This window comes from Caenorhabditis elegans, chromosome V (assembly GCF_000002985.6).
Source record: "Caenorhabditis elegans chromosome V".
NCBI lineage: Eukaryota > Metazoa > Nematoda > Chromadorea > Rhabditida > Rhabditidae > Caenorhabditis > Caenorhabditis elegans.
The window spans coordinates 17,090,369-17,105,336 of NC_003283.11; the positions used below are offsets into that span (position 1 = coordinate 17,090,369).

The 14,968-nt window shown below is 38.5% G+C and overlaps 6 protein-coding genes and 1 pseudogene across 9 annotated transcripts; 4 read left to right on the forward strand and 3 right to left on the reverse strand.

The window, feature by feature from the left end:
- Window positions 1-10: 10 nt before the first annotated feature.
- Window positions 11-1,346, forward strand: srh-237 (Serpentine Receptor, class H; the record flags this gene model as incomplete). Of its 3 annotated transcripts, NR_102105.1 has the most annotated exons (5): window positions 22-331; window positions 519-706; window positions 753-866; window positions 914-980; window positions 1,055-1,246. NR_102105.1 is itself a non-coding variant. In NM_001276981.5 (4 exons), the coding sequence occupies 4 exons, from the start codon at window positions 22-24 to the stop codon at window positions 1,244-1,246; spliced, it is 918 nt and encodes a 305-aa protein (NP_001263910.2). The 3 variants fall into 3 exon arrangements, 2 of the variants coding, with proteins under 2 accessions (NP_001263910.2, NP_001263911.1); NM_001276981.5 differs by having other exon boundaries at window positions 11-331; window positions 519-703; window positions 750-980; window positions 1,055-1,346; NM_001276982.3 differs by lacking the exons at window positions 22-331; window positions 519-706 and having other exon boundaries at window positions 834-980.
- An 847-nt stretch (window positions 1,347-2,193) lies between these two features.
- ZK218.1 (ShKT domain-containing protein) lies at window positions 2,194-3,178 on the forward strand. The gene is made up of 3 exons (NM_074928.3): window positions 2,194-2,306; window positions 2,349-2,613; window positions 2,666-3,178. The coding sequence occupies exons 1-3, from the start codon at window positions 2,202-2,204 to the stop codon at window positions 3,031-3,033; spliced, it is 738 nt and encodes a 245-aa protein (NP_507329.1). The 5' UTR covers window positions 2,194-2,201; the 3' UTR covers window positions 3,034-3,178.
- Window positions 3,179-3,811: 633 nt separating this feature from the next.
- Window positions 3,812-4,117, reverse strand: ZK218.15 (annotated as a pseudogene). The gene has a single exon. A coding segment is annotated over exon 1 (306 nt).
- Window positions 4,118-7,431: 3,314 nt separating this feature from the next.
- ZK218.3 (ShKT domain-containing protein) lies at window positions 7,432-8,401 on the reverse strand. Its single transcript, NM_074930.2, has 3 exons — window positions 8,282-8,401; window positions 7,978-8,236; window positions 7,432-7,926 (listed from the first exon to the last, which is right to left on the reverse strand). Exons 1-3 carry the CDS (start codon window positions 8,396-8,398, stop codon window positions 7,559-7,561), a joined length of 744 nt encoding a protein of 247 aa, NP_507331.1. The 5' UTR covers window positions 8,399-8,401; the 3' UTR covers window positions 7,432-7,558.
- Window positions 8,402-8,485: 84 nt separating this feature from the next.
- ZK218.4 (Serpentine Receptor, class Z) lies at window positions 8,486-10,037 on the forward strand. The gene is made up of 5 exons (NM_074931.3): window positions 8,486-9,122; window positions 9,174-9,280; window positions 9,340-9,742; window positions 9,792-9,839; window positions 9,892-10,037. The coding sequence occupies exons 1-5, from the start codon at window positions 8,979-8,981 to the stop codon at window positions 9,994-9,996; spliced, it is 807 nt and encodes a 268-aa protein (NP_507332.2). The 5' UTR covers window positions 8,486-8,978; the 3' UTR covers window positions 9,997-10,037.
- Window positions 10,038-10,760: 723 nt separating this feature from the next.
- Window positions 10,761-11,741, forward strand: ZK218.5 (ShKT domain-containing protein). Its single transcript, NM_074932.3, has 3 exons — window positions 10,761-10,877; window positions 10,931-11,186; window positions 11,235-11,741. Exons 1-3 carry the CDS (start codon window positions 10,764-10,766, stop codon window positions 11,612-11,614), a joined length of 750 nt encoding a protein of 249 aa, NP_507333.1. The 5' UTR covers window positions 10,761-10,763; the 3' UTR covers window positions 11,615-11,741.
- A 1,300-nt stretch (window positions 11,742-13,041) lies between these two features.
- Window positions 13,042-14,259, reverse strand: nhr-248 (Nuclear Hormone Receptor family; the record flags this gene model as incomplete). The annotated part of the gene is made up of 4 exons (NM_074933.4): window positions 13,042-13,328; window positions 13,387-13,759; window positions 13,802-14,004; window positions 14,052-14,259. 4 exons carry the CDS (start codon window positions 14,257-14,259, stop codon window positions 13,084-13,086), a joined length of 1,029 nt encoding a protein of 342 aa, NP_507334.1. The 3' UTR covers window positions 13,042-13,083.
- Window positions 14,260-14,968: the final 709 nt, after the last annotated feature.

The window sequence follows — 14,968 nt, forward strand, 5'->3', positions numbered from 1 at the left end:
TAACACATTCGACACTTAAAAATGGCTCCCTTTTGTGAAAATCACTACCTGGCAAGTCCAGACTTCCTCAAAACAGCTTTTCATGTGATAACAGGCCTTGCAACCCCAATTCATGCGTTCGGATTTTACTGTATTATCTATAAAACTCCAGTTCATATGAAAACCGTGAAATGGTTGCTTTTCAATTTGCACTTCTGTTGTATTATGCTTGATATTACCATTAGCTTCTTGGGTATTCCATATATCATATTCCCGGCTATGGCGGGCTATGGACTGGGTCCAATTGATTCTCCGGGCTTGATTTTCTACCTAGGAGTTACTTTTGTAACCTGTGAGTGATCAAGCAATCTGGGAAGGAATGAGACAATTTTAAAACATATTTTGTGGCTGTTTTCTGTTGCCTTGTTTTTGCGCTGGAGTTGCGGTTGCGTTGCGATTGCGCTGAAGTCGCCATGCGGCACTCCTCTTAACCTCGTTTGAACCTCGCTTGCTTAAAATCCTCTACTCGTACTTTCCAGGTGTTTCCACTGCAATATTCGTGACATTTGAAAATAGATTTTTCACCTTATTCGCCCAAACATCCAATTGGAAATATTTTCGAAAATACGCAATTGGCTTCAGTTACATAATCATACCATTATACTATCTACCTATCCAGTTCTTACTTCCTGATCAAATAACTGGAAGAGAACTCTCATGGGCGGTAGGTAAATTCTGTTCCGCTTTCTGCTCAAACTTACCACTTGCAGATGCTTGACTGCATACCGGAACTACCGAGCGATGGGAGGCTGCTGTTCGTATTTCAAGTTGAGAAACTTGCTCCGGCTCTCACAATGATGGTATCTGAAAGTGTTCCAACAATTCAAGTGGGGTCCTTTTTCTTTTTGAACGTTTATAATTTGATATTTGCCAGTCCTAGTGGGATATCCAGAAAGACAGTGCAAATGCAGCATAGGCTGGTGATAGCCTTGATAATTCAGGTTTGCTGACCAATCAGTGTTTATGCACTTTTGGGCCAAACAATAATTGATCAGAAAGATTTGGAATTTTTCAGACCTCTGTATCACTATTCTTCTTCCTCGTCCCAATCAACCTCATTATATCATTTGTATTTTTTCATCATCAAAATCAATTTCACAATAATTTGATATTTTTTGCCTTGGCAATTCATGGAATCGCTTCTACACTAATTATGGTATTTGTGCACAAACCTTATCGAGACTTTGCTTTATCTCCATTTGACTAATTTTTCAAGAAGCCGGTGGTTTTAGAGGTTTTACCGGTTAATTCTACTTCTAGGACAGTGTAAAGATGTTTTTTTTAAGAAATGAATTTTTCTAAAAAACAATGCACACATTTTTCACTTACCGATTAAGCTTGGGCATCAGATGTACATATACCTGAAAAAAAAAATGAACATAGATTGAGCTCTCCTCGATTGCCTTTTATACTTTGTTTGTACAGGTGCAAGCCTTCAAATCCGATTTCGATACTGTGGGCGTGCGTATTTGAGCCAAATATAGTCGTTAGTCTTTTCAACCTAGTAATCTTTTGGACAATTTTTTATCGTCCAAGCAAATAGGTGAGGTTTGAACTTCACAGGATTTAGAACCAATTCGCATTTAAGACAGTAAAGTCATATACACATTATGAATACCTAATAAACATAATATTTAACCGAGCAGCTAACATTCCAGTTTAGAAAATATTCAAAGACTGGAATAACCATTCTTCTTTGCACTACCCCTTTGAGCCCGATGGATTTGCTCTAGACTTTCGACATCTCCATTACTCAAGAATGTAACACGAAATTGCACAACAACAACAACTTTAGTTTACTGAAATTTAAAGAGGAGCACTGTAAAGGGCCAAAGGTTATTGCAGTAGACACTAAACGAAATTTTTGAGCTTGGCACGAATAGTGTCAATATTTAACAAATTACACTCATAAACGAGCCAAACAGAGATAAATCTGGGTACCACATAAAAAACGGAGAAAAAGAGATAATTATTGTTGTTTTAGCTGATCGAAAGTTTTAAAGTTGTATACCAAAAGAGTAGGTGTATCGAAAAGCGATAAACCCACTTGCACCTGTTCCAATATGAGTTATGGAATGATGGATACAAAGAGGGTACATGTTTCATTCGACCGTATAAAAGTCGAGGGGCTGGTAGGATTCTTCACTATTCCGACATCTACAATGATCGCTCCAATCGTCTCCATTTTGACTGTCGCTCTATCTTTTGTCCAGGCTCAGGTTGGGCCCGAGCGTAATTGCACCGCTTACGATGCTGTTGCAACTGATGTAAGTTACCTGGTAAAGAGCTTCGTATAAGATTAATTTCAGTTCGTGTACACTCCGGGAGCAACTAACTGTGTTAATACGTATTCAGATAAGACGTGTGAATCCCTTTACGCCATCGCAGCGGCTAATCCAGCACCAGTGCCAGGTCTTAAAACTCTGCGCCCAGGAAAATGTTTTACCACAGCTGCCACTGCCGCTGTTACTTCACCTATCGATGCAGATCTTGTGAGAGCAGCAGTCAGCACTTGTCCAAAGACTTGTGGATATTGTTGCCAAAGTCCTGATTACAACTGTCCTAATGTTCAGTGTAAGATCTTCATTATTCAAAATTTGAGAAATCATCAAAAAGTATTTTTCAGTCCCACGTCTCAATTGCGCCACCATCCTTCCATCCCAATGCACAAATCAACAATTCCGTGTGATCATTGCTCAAGATTGTCCATCTGCCTGTGGGCTCTGTAATGCAGGAGGATGCGTTGATGCGATAATGGGATGTGCAAATGATATATCCATCTGTAATAACGTCGGAATGCAAGATTTCGTCAATCTGAACTGCCAAAGAACTTGCTCCAGATGCTCCTCCGCACCAGTTCCAGGAGGTTGTACCTACAATCGTGACTCTGGCACTTTTTGCGCCGCTTGGGCTGCCAACGGATTCTGCCAGAACGAATTCTACTCTCCTGACCAAAGAAAACAGTATTGCGCCACTACCTGCAAAATCTGTTAAATTAGAGGCTTCCGAAAAACTCAAGCCAAAGACAAAGACATATTGACGACCATATTGACGACCGAGATTAATCAAAGTAGTTAGCTTCTCATTAAGATTTGTGTTAACAGTTTCATGACTGACCACCTTGAAATAAACTCATTTCTTCCGAACTGTTTTCAGAAAAACATGAATTTAAAGAAGTTTTGTAAATTTTCGACTTTTACACAGAGAAAATGTAGAATTATAAAAGCAAACTTAATGTGAAGGAATCCTAATTTTTTAGGCTTAATTCCGGCACCCATACAATTGGAAACTGGAGTCCAGAATCGTATGAGATCGTACAATCGATTTTCATTGTCAAAATTTATCTTCCGATAACGAGCGCTTCAGTATAAAAACAAGCCGGACATGGTTTGAATCGTCTAGAATTTTTTTCCCCACATCACAATAGTATACGAAACAATGGATTCATTTGATACGTTTTATTTACACTGAAACCGTTTTTAATCGAATTATCCGCTTTAATACAGAAATGACTTGCTAAGCTCAACAGATGTTATAACATTTAACGTGTTGTCGAGCAATTGTTTCTTATGGAGTATAGACATTGGTGACTGATAATTCTTCGGTTTTCAAATTTCATCACAGTTTTTTCAAGAAATTGTTATGTGATTCTGAATCAAGTTATTGGAACTCCCACAAATTTGATAGCCTTCTTTCTTCTCCAACTCAGCTGTTGTGTGAAAATTATATGCTTGTCGCACTAGTCTTCTAAGCTTAAATCCGGTATAACTTTTAGGTACTGCATAAATCACAATATCGTTCGGTAAAACGATCCATTCCTACTTGGAGACATCGCAACAGTCGACACTCGCGGCAAGCATTTCTATCTGAAAGATCCTCTACTTCAAATCCTTGAAAACTACTTCCCACTACAAATCATTCTTCTGAAGAAAACATGACAACCCGAACACACAAGGGCTCCATAACGGCTGTGACTGGCTTTGTCTCCACAAACTGCACACAATTCAGGAACAGAATTCGCTGAGGTTGAGCTTTGGTGCAAAAACATTTAACTAGTCAGACAAGGCTCCGGTTTCGGAAAAAATATAATTATGAAACAAATGAGGCTGGGATGAGAATTATCCCTTTGTTTACAGTTTCGCATGGAATGTGGGCTTCGAAGGCTTGATGGTTGCCAAAGTCAGACAGTTGTTCAAATATACAACGCATTAGCGATCAATTATTTCATATGTAGTTTAGTCATCGGCAACTGGAAACACAGGTTTTCTTATGTATCTGGAGCCGGCCTCGCCTCGCCGCCGCGCCCTCTGTATTTATAGTGAAGCGCGAAACCCCTAAAGTGTCGGCCGCCCTGAATAACTACTTATTATACTACGGTGGCGACGAAAGCCGGCAGTCGTAAGGCACCGTCACCGCGCCGCTCTCCCATAGAATCCCAAGTGTGTACACATTTTGAAACGACTATCATATTCCCGGGGAGACCCGGAAAATAAGCTTGCGCCAACAGGAAAACGGCCGTGGATACGGTAGTTCACAGATTGGTTGGTGGGAGGAGTTTATTTATTGTCTGTCGTTGTTGAGTTGCAGTGCTTTATGATATTTTATTTACACTCATCCGCACTCTCCATTGTCCTATCGGCTTCTCGATGAAAAAAGGGAAGCTCTGCAGATGTTTACACATTATGCACTACAAAGACTATGAAGTTTTCGTACTAGCCGAAATTTTGCGATTCAATTAGTTTTAATCAGGTTGGTGCCTTAAAATTGTTACTCCGCAGATTTAAGGAAAGTCAATTGTTCAGCATAGCAAAATACCGTTGATTAGAGGATTGAATAGTTATAGGACGATCCGTTCCTCAATCATGTTGCACTCCGGAATTACGTTCAGCTGAGCTTAGTCCAAGCCGGAGACTGTGGCCGATAGGTTAATGCTGTGATGGCCTAGACTTCTAGGTTGGTGACATAAGCCGTCACCGAGTCAACTAAGTAAGATATCTATGAAAATATATTTTTTCGGTATTGTAAGAACATATAATACAGTGTGGGAAAGTTCTATAGGACCCCCCCTAATTTGAAGGTTTGAGGAACTTCCGAAAATTTTTTTGAAAAACTGCTAATGCCATTCGTTTTTAAATTGAAAAAAACCTATATACATTTTTTTCCAGAAGTTTATCTCAAAAACTGAGGTCGCGCTGGAAAAAACGTCAAAATCCAGTGTGAAACTTCTATAGGACCCCCCGTTTTTTTTCACGATTTTTACTAAAATCAACAGATTTTGGAATTTTTGACAAAGCTCAAATCAAGTTTGAGTTAGAAATGAGTTCAGATAAGCAGTTTTGACTTTAAAAAATTAATACGAAATGTTCTCGTGGGATCTCCAGACTGGTTCTGATTCTTCCGATCTTTGATGTTCAAGTCTGTTTCAAGCTTCCTGGTGCTCTCGGTAATGCCAAAACTTGATAAACTCTCTTTAACAAGTTCCTACTAAAATTCCTAGCACACACACCATAAACATTTTTACGCCATCCCCAAGAAACCAGTCAGAAACAGCGTATTAACAAGTTGCAGTTATTTTTGATCAACAACAGAACATTCATATACTAAAATCAAGAAAGGATCAATAGTTAATCGGGTTTCCTTGTGTGCGGATGATCTCAAACAGTCTGTCCTCCATTGATCTGACCAAACTTTTCAGCTGGTTGTCCGGAATAGACTTCCAAGCGTCGAGAATTCCTTGCTTCAACGATGCAACTGTTGGGTAAGTCTTGTTCTGAGCATACACGATACGGACAAGAATCCCCCACAAATTTTCGATTGGATTGAGATCAGGACTTCGAGCTGGCCAATCAAGAAGGTTGATCTTCTTGAGCTTGAAATAGTCGCGGGTTGAGTTGCTCACATGGATTGTCGCATTATCCTGCTGAAATCTAAAGTCTTTTCTGGAGTAGTGACGAAGATATTTGGAGAGCTCCAGTTCCAAGACGTTCTGATAGTCAGTGCTGTTCATCTTGCTACTGACGAACTGTATCTCAAGCTTCTTCTTCTCCGTGAACGCTCCCCAAACCATCACCGTTCCTCCTCCAAAATTACGCCTCGAAAAAACCATTGGTTCCTTGCGCAAATCGCGCCAATAGTAGCGGCAACCGTCAGGCCCATCGAGATTGAATTTCTTTTCATCGGAGAAGACAACCTAAAACAATGATCCTAATTATTCACTCTTGCTTTTTTAAATTCTCACTTTACTCCAATTCGTTCCCATATTGTTCTTAGCAAATTCCAATCGCTTGAGTTTATGGTCTGCAGAGAGTAACGGAGCAGGGCGAAGTTTCTGACGAACGATTACACCAGATCGTTTGATGACATTGAGGATGGTCCTTTTTGAAGCAGACAATTGAAGCTCATTGCGAATATCTCTTGCCGTCTTACAGGAGTTGGAGGCAGCACGAATCACATTTCGTTCGTCACGCACGGAGAGAGCTTTGCGACGAGGAGCTCTTTTAGATGTACCGTAGCTCACCGGATCCTTCAGATACACGCGAATACAGTGTCGAGAACGGGAAATTTTCCTACTCATTTCATGCAGGGACACATTGAGCAATTTCATAACATCCAGCTGAGCGCGTTCAGTGTCCGAAAGGGCAGATCCTTGAGGCATTGCAAGTTAGACTGCTTTCGAAGTAAGCTTTCCAGCCTCTATATGTGTGCCACAACACATGCCACAATTCCACATTTAATAATTCACGCAAAAAATAGTAAATAACATCTGTGAGGGACAATTTAACTTGAAATATTGGTCCCATGGAACCTTGTAATCAAAGAAAAACGATTTGATTCCTGATAAGCCTTCCATTGTTTCCTGCTGCATATTTTGCCAAATCAGCTTGACTACACAGTCGAAACATCTAAAGTGCGTGCTAGGAATTTTAGTAGGAACTTGTTAAAGAGAGTTTATCAAGTTTTGGCATTACCGAGAGCACCAGGAAGCTTGAAACAGACTTGAACATCAAAGATCGGAAGAATCAGAACCAGTCTGGAGATCCCACGAGAACATTTCGTATTAATTTTTTAAAGTCAAAACTGCTTATCTGAACTCATTTCTAACTCAAACTTGATTTGAGCTTTGTCAAAAATTCCAAAATCTGTTGATTTTAGTAAAAATCGTGAAAAAAAACGGGGGGTCCTATAGAAGTTTCACACTGGATTTTGACGTTTTTTCCAGCGCGACCTCAGTTTTTGAGATAAACTTCTGGAAAAAAATGTATATAGGTTTTTTTCAATTTAAAAACGAATGGCATTAGCAGTTTTTCAAAAAAATTTTCGGAAGTTCCTCAAACCTTCAAATTAGGGGGGGTCCTATAGAACTTTCCCACACTGTATAACGTAAAGCAAAGAAAAATGAGTTTATTCCAAGGTGGTCAGTCATGAAATGATTAACACAATTTTCTTTTAAAAAACACTATCTACTATCGGTCGTCAATATGATCGTCTATGTGGCTATGTCTTGTCAAACTCCCAGCGATTAGCAGAGTCTGCAGGTAGTGGCGCAATACTGTTTCCTTTGGGCAGGAGTGTAGAAGTCGTTCTGGCAGAATCCATTGACAGCCCAAGCAGCACAAGCGGTGCTTGAGTCACGATTGTAGGTACAACCTCCGGTAACTGTGGTTGAGGAGCATCTGTTGCAAGTTCTTTGGCAGTTCGTGTTGACAAAGGTTTGCATTCCGACGGCGTTACAAATGGAGATGTCATTTGCACATCCCATTACTGCATCAACACATCCTCCCTGATTACAGAATCCGCACGCTGAAGGACAATCTTGGGCAATGATGACACGCCATTCTTGATTTGTGCATTGGGATGGAAGGATGGTGGCACAATTGAGACGTGGGACTGAAAAAAAAACATTCGAAAATCTCTAAATTGCTGACTTTGAAAACTTACACTGAACATTAGGACAATTGTAGTCTGCGCTTTGGCAACAGAATCCACAAGTCTTTGGGCATGTACTAACTGCAGCTCTTACAAGATCTGGATCTACTGCACCGATAGCATCTTCTCCGGCGGTGAAGCATTTCAATGGGCGAGGTGTGCTTGTTCCTGGCACTGGTGCTGGCTCATCTGTGGTGATAGCGTAGAGAGATGCACATGTAGAGTCAGCATAGGCGTTGACACAGTTTGTTGCTCCGGGAGTGTAGACAAACTGAAACATTGTTTTCTACAACTAAGATTTGTGCTAATCACTTACATCGACGGGATCAACAGTTGTTGAATAGACGGTGCAATTAAGTTCAGAACCGATTGCTGGCTGAGTTTGAACACAGGGGAATGCCAAAACCACAAGAACGACGATTGAAGCAACCATTTCTGCTTAATAATGCCTATCACATCTCTGGTTCCCTTTTATACAAACTGATTTTACACTAACCCTCATCGCATTCAGTTGTGTATCCACTTATGTATACAGATGCCCTTACAGTATTGAGGCCAATATCTTTGAAAATTATTTAATCAGGCGAAAATTTGGCGAAAGTCACTTTTCGAGGCTATTGCGAGTGGGTGTACATTGAAATACTGTCAAACTGGCATCAGACACCACTTGCTATAGATTGAACAAATAGGATACTGTAGAAAATAGTGTTCCTGACAATTGAAATTTTATTTTCATCGAATCTACAATTTCTAGATTACTCTTTTCATCTCCATATAATTTAACACTAAATATTTTAATACCAATTTGTTATATTGGTGCCTTTTTCATTTACTCGAAATTAAATGTGCAAAATGGACACATGCCCGGGTGACTAATCGTCGGATAAGCCGGATTTGTTGGTTTACTCCTTTTGTTTGTTGAAAAAAAAAGTAAATAAAAAAGGCAGCGAGTTTGAAACTTTTTAAATAATTTAATTCTCATCTTTCGAACTAGGACATTTTAAAAACGACAGATGCTTTCAAACACTGATTTTACACAAGATCCGGGTCTCTGGATTGTCATCGGTGTTATCTTTTTACCACTAATGGTGGCCAATATTGTCGCATGGCCGTTTTATCTGCGGCAGTTTCCTAAGAACTTGGTACATTATGAAACGGTGAGCTATTATGACAGTAGTGTAAAGTTTTTAAGTATATATTCATTTTAGAGCCCATTTTTTCAAGTTATAGTTCTTGGATACAGATACATCAAGTTCTTTTATCCGGTTCCATTGATTTTCAGCTTTCTTGCCATAGCTACAAGTTTTTTTCCGATGTAAGTGTGTACTAATGAACATACGAGATTTTTCATTTTATACAACACGATTGTTATAGCGTATCATTATCGATGTTATCCGTGTCAATCAAGTTTATATTTGTGGGTCACATTTATTCGATCACCTATGAAACTTGGCTTGGCTTACTTTCGATTGACCGATTTTTGAGTTCACGGGAATCAGCGGAACCCAATAGATTTTTGACTCAAAGAAGCCTTACAGTATTTTATCTGTTATTTATTTTTGTCACGGCCAAAGAATTAGGATTTTATCTTTGGATTTCAATAGTTTCCGAAGACTCTGATAAGAACAAACTGTTGCAAGTGATTTTCTATTACTACACAAGCTACATTTTCTTGCAAATAATTTTGTTCATTGGAATGATATTTCAATTCTTGATGAAATCAGAGTCTCAAGATCAACTTACTCGTCAAACAAAAATCATTGGAGCAACCAAGCTTGTAATTGCTTGAATCGTTTTTGAATGCTCTAAAGATTTTTTTTTTGCAGGGCTTGTTTGTTCTATTCCTCTTGGGTATTGTGACAGGATTCGTTTATGTAATATTAAGATAATTTCAAGTGAACAAAGCTCTGAAACATTAATTTTCAGGTTAGTACAATCTTCGCATCTATCGACTTCATTTTGGTCCCGTCGGTCATTATGTTAACAGAGATTATGTGCAGTCCAAGTCCAACTGGTGAAACAATTAATTAAGATTTTTGGTTTAATTATACATAAAATAATTCAAGTTACAACTATCTATTGAGTGGTTAACCCGAGCAGAATTTCTGGATCCTTGTGGAAACATAGGCGGGATGCTACATATATTGTTGACAGGAAAGTCTAAAATGCTGAAATATTTAATTATATACATATGTAAGTTCCTGGAATTGTTCTTTTTTATGCGCTTCAAAGCTCACATTCTTTTCTCGCCAATTCCAGTTTCCCACTCCGGATATTTTGAGCATATTCCTGAAACATACATTACACCGGAAATAAGCAGTATCTCTTACTTGAAGAAGACCCGTCACAAATAGCTGGTGTCTTGAATAAACCTAATAATGCCATTGAAATAGATAGAGAATGAAGTTTAATGAATTTCGTTTCCGGCCAAAGAAAGGTTACATAAATGAAGTTTTAATGTGAGAGAGGCGAAGCTCCACTTCGCTGATTGGTTGACACCCTCCCTGTTCAAATATTAAATTCCTAGAAAATTGATTTGAGAATGTTCTCTATGATTCGTGCTAGTTTGACAGTACTCCATTAAAAGCCAACTCACAATTGATTATAGAATTGTCGTTTTTTATTGCCTGTTCAAACAACGTTTAGGAAATGAGCCTCAATACTGTGTCGAGAAACTATCAAAAATCCGTTGACACCTGTTTACACAAATAGATACATTACTGAATAGGATGAGGGTCCATGTAATATCGACTTGTATAAAAGGGGAGCAGAACTGTAACTATCATTATTCAACAGCCATGGTTGCTTCAATCGTCGTTTTCTTGGCTCTGGCCTCCTCCTGTGTCCAAGCTCAGCCAGCAGTCGGTACTGCTCTGAATTGTACAGTTTTCGATGCTGTTACTGAGCAAGATGTGAGTTTAATTTTGACAAGGAAAGCAATGTAATCTTTGAATTATTTTTTCAGTTTGTGTATACACCAGGAGCTGTTAACTGCAATAACCTATATGCAGATAAGACATGTGAAACCATTTACAATGTCCCTACAGAAGACGCACCAGTGCCTGGAGCTAAAACAGCTCGCCCATTAAAATGCTTTACTGCATTGGCTGCTGCAACCGATCCGGTGGAACCAGACCTAGTGAAAACTGCAGCCGCTTCATGTCCAAAGACTTGTGGATATTGTTGTGAAAGTCCTGATTACAAATGTCCCAATGTGCAGTGTAAGTTCTTAACTCTGAATATGAGAATTTTCTAGTACTCTATTTCAGTCCCACGTCTCAACTGTGCCACAATCCTTCCATCCCAGTGCAGAGACCAACAATGGCGTACCATCATTGCTCAAGATTGTCCATCCGCCTGTGGCTTCTGTAATCAAGGAGGATGTGTTGATGCTGTCATTGAATGTGCAAATGATATCTCGATCTGTAATGCCGTCGGAATGCAAGACTTCGTAAATTTGAACTGCCAAAAGACTTGCAACAGATGCTCAACAACAACTGTTGGAGGAATCATTGGAGGTTGCAGCACCTACAACCGTGACTCAAGCAATGCGTGTGCCGCCTGGGCTGTAAATGGCTTCTGCCAAAACAATTTCTACACTCCTGTCCAAAGAAAGTCTTATTGCGCCACCACCTGCAGAATCTGTTAAATGGGGGTGAACTTGAGCCAAAGACAGACTCACAAAGACGACATCATTGACGACCTTGCCAATTCTAGTAGATAGTTTTCAATGAGATTTGTGTTAGTAGTTTTATGACTGACCATCTTAGAAATAAACTCATTTCTCTTGAATCTGTGCTTCCACATTTCAATCATATATTCTAAAAGAGGCAATGTTGGTAATATGTATTTCAAAACGTGCTGCAAGATTTTACTTCGAAAATAAGCGATCAGTTTGGATTTCTAGAATTCATAACCGGAAATACTTCCTCATTTCATTGCAACATCTTTGCGTAAAACTTGTAAGCCGCAACGTATGTAGAAACGAAAAATACTAAAAGATTATTAGCAGCGGAGAAATCGGGTGTTTTCTTTAAAAGTTTTACATACAAGCATTCAAAATGTATGCATAACAAACTGAAAGACAATGTTTAATACGACTATGAAAAAAGAATTAGAAAAAGGCATTTTGTTTATTCAGCTGTTTTTCCGACTGAATTTTTATACTGCATGAAAAACCGTACCGAAAATTGATGCAAGCATTTCCATCTGAATAAACATCAGTTATACATATAATATAGATATACACGAAGAGAAAACGAGATACACTTAATTGTTATAAAGAAAATGAATAACTTATACTTGATGTCAGGATGTCCCATTACAGTTTGATCTACAGACAACGCGGCAATGTTTTTCTCAAAAAATGTGACGTCAGCACGCTCTAAATGCGAAATCAGTTGAGAAGTCTGCGTCTAAATTCCCGCAACTCTCGAACTCTCGTAGGTCTGAGTATATCAAACCAAAATGGGACACTTTGACACCAAGTGAACTTAGTCCTTTATAATATCTCATATTTTCAAGCAGTGGGCTGAATCCCTCCAATTTTTTCTACAAGACAATATAATTGTCGAAAGAATATATCCAGTACACCAAGATAAAATTTAACATTTGGAAGAAATTACAGTAGTATTTCAGCTAGCGGTGATGTGAAGCGGTGGTGTGGGGCAGGTAATTTGCGTGTCTCTGTATATTGTCTTTTTGAAGGTAACTTTGACTTTTTTTGAAGACTTGAATATAAGCTGCGGTGCGTGTTTTGCCTGGCAGTGTTGTAGATTTTGAACATCTTCCATAAGTTTTTGGCCAGATCACAATAGTTCTGCTTTTCTTGAACTTGAATTGATCTTACATAGACCCTCGCCGTATTCAGTGTATACACAAAAGCCAATTGACTTTTTGATTGGATCTAGATACAGTATCGAGGCTAATACAATGTTATTTGATCAGGCCATCGTTTTGTGGAAAAGCAATTCTCGAATCTTTTGTGCGATGGATTTTAGTGGGGTGCTTACAAACTGACACGAAACGCTAGATGCAATTGCTTGAATAAATAGAGGAATTGGAGGGTACTGTAAAGATCTAGAACAATATTCATAGAATTTCTAATTCAAAAAAAATTCACGCAAGCATAAAAGAAGTTACAAAAATATCAAAATGATTTGGATTATAAAGATCAGAACGTTTCGTATGATTATGAAACTCCTTTACAGTTGTTCTGATTGAGCCAATCAGTAAAATTATTTCACCGAATCTTTCCACTCCACTCAATGGGAATTTGGCCAGACAACATTTCATCAGTTCGGATGTGCATTTGTCACGCGATTTTTGAGTTGACTGAAGCTTTGATTGTTCCGGGAATGAAGCTGAAACTGGTTAGGATTATGTCGGTTGACTGATTAAGTATAGAATAAATCAACTCACGAGTCAATAGCATTAGGGTCTTCAAAATCACGCATTCAAAAGAATCCAGCTGCAATATTCGGAACGGTTGACTTAGCTCACGTTTAAGTGTGTTTAGAAAATCATTGTGAACAGTACAAAACGCATCCGGTCTCAGACAAGAATTATTAATGAATAACCATTCGTTTTGATTAGTTTCTGTGGCTGTTTTGAATGCTTGATCAATTAAACCAGATGCGATCCCAAACTCCGAAAGTATGCGTTTCTTCACAGAACGGTTAGAATATCGGAATGGTCTGAAACAATTTCCCCATTCCGTTGCATTCATAAATCCAATCCGGAGCATCAAGTTGATATCACTAGGCTTTGCAAGCCGATATTGGTTTGGTTTATTCTGTATATTAAATTAAAAATGTATCACTATCTGAATACTTACATAATATTGATGCTTAGACTTTTGGCTTTTTTGAAGATCAAGTAGACATCTGAAATCTATCTCAGCACTTTGAAATTGTGGCTTATTGCTTTTCATTTTCGGGCTGCGTGGACCAATTTTGTCTCGGTGTTTAAGGGCTTTTGGGTCCATCCCACTTTTCAAGCACTTTTTGAATCGACAGCCTTGGCATGCATATCTAGTTTCTGAAATTCATTATTTTGTGCTACAGAATGTTTTTATTGTTGCTCACTGATTCCTATTTCACATTCCGGGTTTTTTGAGCATCTGATATTTCGTTTGTTCAATAGCATATTCCTAAAAAACACATTACACCGGAAACATGCAAGTGCTCCAAATCGTCTACTTGAAGGTGGTCCGCCACAGACAGCGCATGCCTCGAATAAGACTGATGGTGAAGACATTGAAATAGATAGAGGTTGGCATTGAATGGACTTCATGTGATTTCTAAACTTAATAAATAAACAATAAAGCGATTTGTATCAAAATCGAAGGATTGATCGGCCGTTGCAGTTGATCAAACAATTCAAACAGCACACTTCTTTTCTGTAACGTATAATTGTACTGTCAGGGAGTGATCCAAACCAGGGGTATCCGGCAAATTTAAATTTTTTTTGAGATTGTCAACAAAAAGAGTAACAATTGTTGCGGACACCTGGAAACCTGGAAAATGGTACCTGAGCCTCAGGAAAGTCGACAACTAGATATACCTCTTCGGAAACGCAAACTGAAAAAAACGTTATCAACTAACAAATTATTAAAAATAACTTAAATTCAGGTTTCGAATAGCATACGTTTATATTTATATAATAATATAATATGTAGTGTGCTACATTGCCGATCGCCGGTAATATGTTTGTCTTCGGCGATCATCCACATCATTTATTTCTTTGAAAATGTTTCTCGCGATTTTTTTAAATGTTAACTGACGCTTTTCATAATTAAAACATCTAACAATTAACGCAAGTTTAGCAGTCTCAAGTATGTTAAATCGATCAAGGCTTATAGATTTTCTGTATTTGGAAAAGGTTTGAGTGGAAAATTTCCTTCAGAGAAATGAAGCAAAAAATCCTATTGAAGTTTTCGGATTATCTTATTTATAAAACTTTTTTAAAATTTTTTCAGCCTGGTTATGCAATTTGTACAGTA

Excerpts from the sequence above, each read along its gene's own strand:
- ZK218.1 (NM_074928.3), top strand. The coding sequence starts at position 2,202 with ATGATCGCTCCAATCGTCTCCATTTTGACTGTCGCTCTATCTTTTGTC. Across the intron at positions 2,307-2,348 it reads ACGATGCTGTTGCAACTGAT|TTCGTGTACACTCCGGGAGC; the intron begins GTAAGTTACCTG and ends GATTAATTTCAG. Across the intron at positions 2,614-2,665 it reads CAACTGTCCTAATGTTCAGT|TCCCACGTCTCAATTGCGCC; the intron begins GTAAGATCTTCA and ends AGTATTTTTCAG.
- ZK218.3 (NM_074930.2), bottom strand. The coding sequence starts at position 8,398 with ATGGTTGCTTCAATCGTCGTTCTTGTGGTTTTGGCATTCCCCTGTGTT. Across the intron at positions 8,237-8,281 it reads CAACTGTTGATCCCGTCGAT|TTTGTCTACACTCCCGGAGC; the intron begins GTAAGTGATTAG and ends ACAATGTTTCAG. Across the intron at positions 7,927-7,977 it reads CAATTGTCCTAATGTTCAGT|TCCCACGTCTCAATTGTGCC; the intron begins GTAAGTTTTCAA and ends TTTTTTTTTCAG.
- ZK218.4 (NM_074931.3), top strand. The coding sequence starts at position 8,979 with ATGCTTTCAAACACTGATTTTACACAAGATCCGGGTCTCTGGATTGTC. Across the intron at positions 9,743-9,791 it reads TCATTGGAGCAACCAAGCTT|GGCTTGTTTGTTCTATTCCT; the intron begins GTAATTGCTTGA and ends TTTTTTTTGCAG. Across the intron at positions 9,840-9,891 it reads TTGTGACAGGATTCGTTTAT|GTTAGTACAATCTTCGCATC; the intron begins GTAATATTAAGA and ends ATTAATTTTCAG.
- ZK218.5 (NM_074932.3), top strand. The coding sequence starts at position 10,764 with ATGGTTGCTTCAATCGTCGTTTTCTTGGCTCTGGCCTCCTCCTGTGTC. Across the intron at positions 10,878-10,930 it reads ATGCTGTTACTGAGCAAGAT|TTTGTGTATACACCAGGAGC; the intron begins GTGAGTTTAATT and ends TTATTTTTTCAG. Across the intron at positions 11,187-11,234 it reads CAAATGTCCCAATGTGCAGT|TCCCACGTCTCAACTGTGCC; the intron begins GTAAGTTCTTAA and ends ACTCTATTTCAG.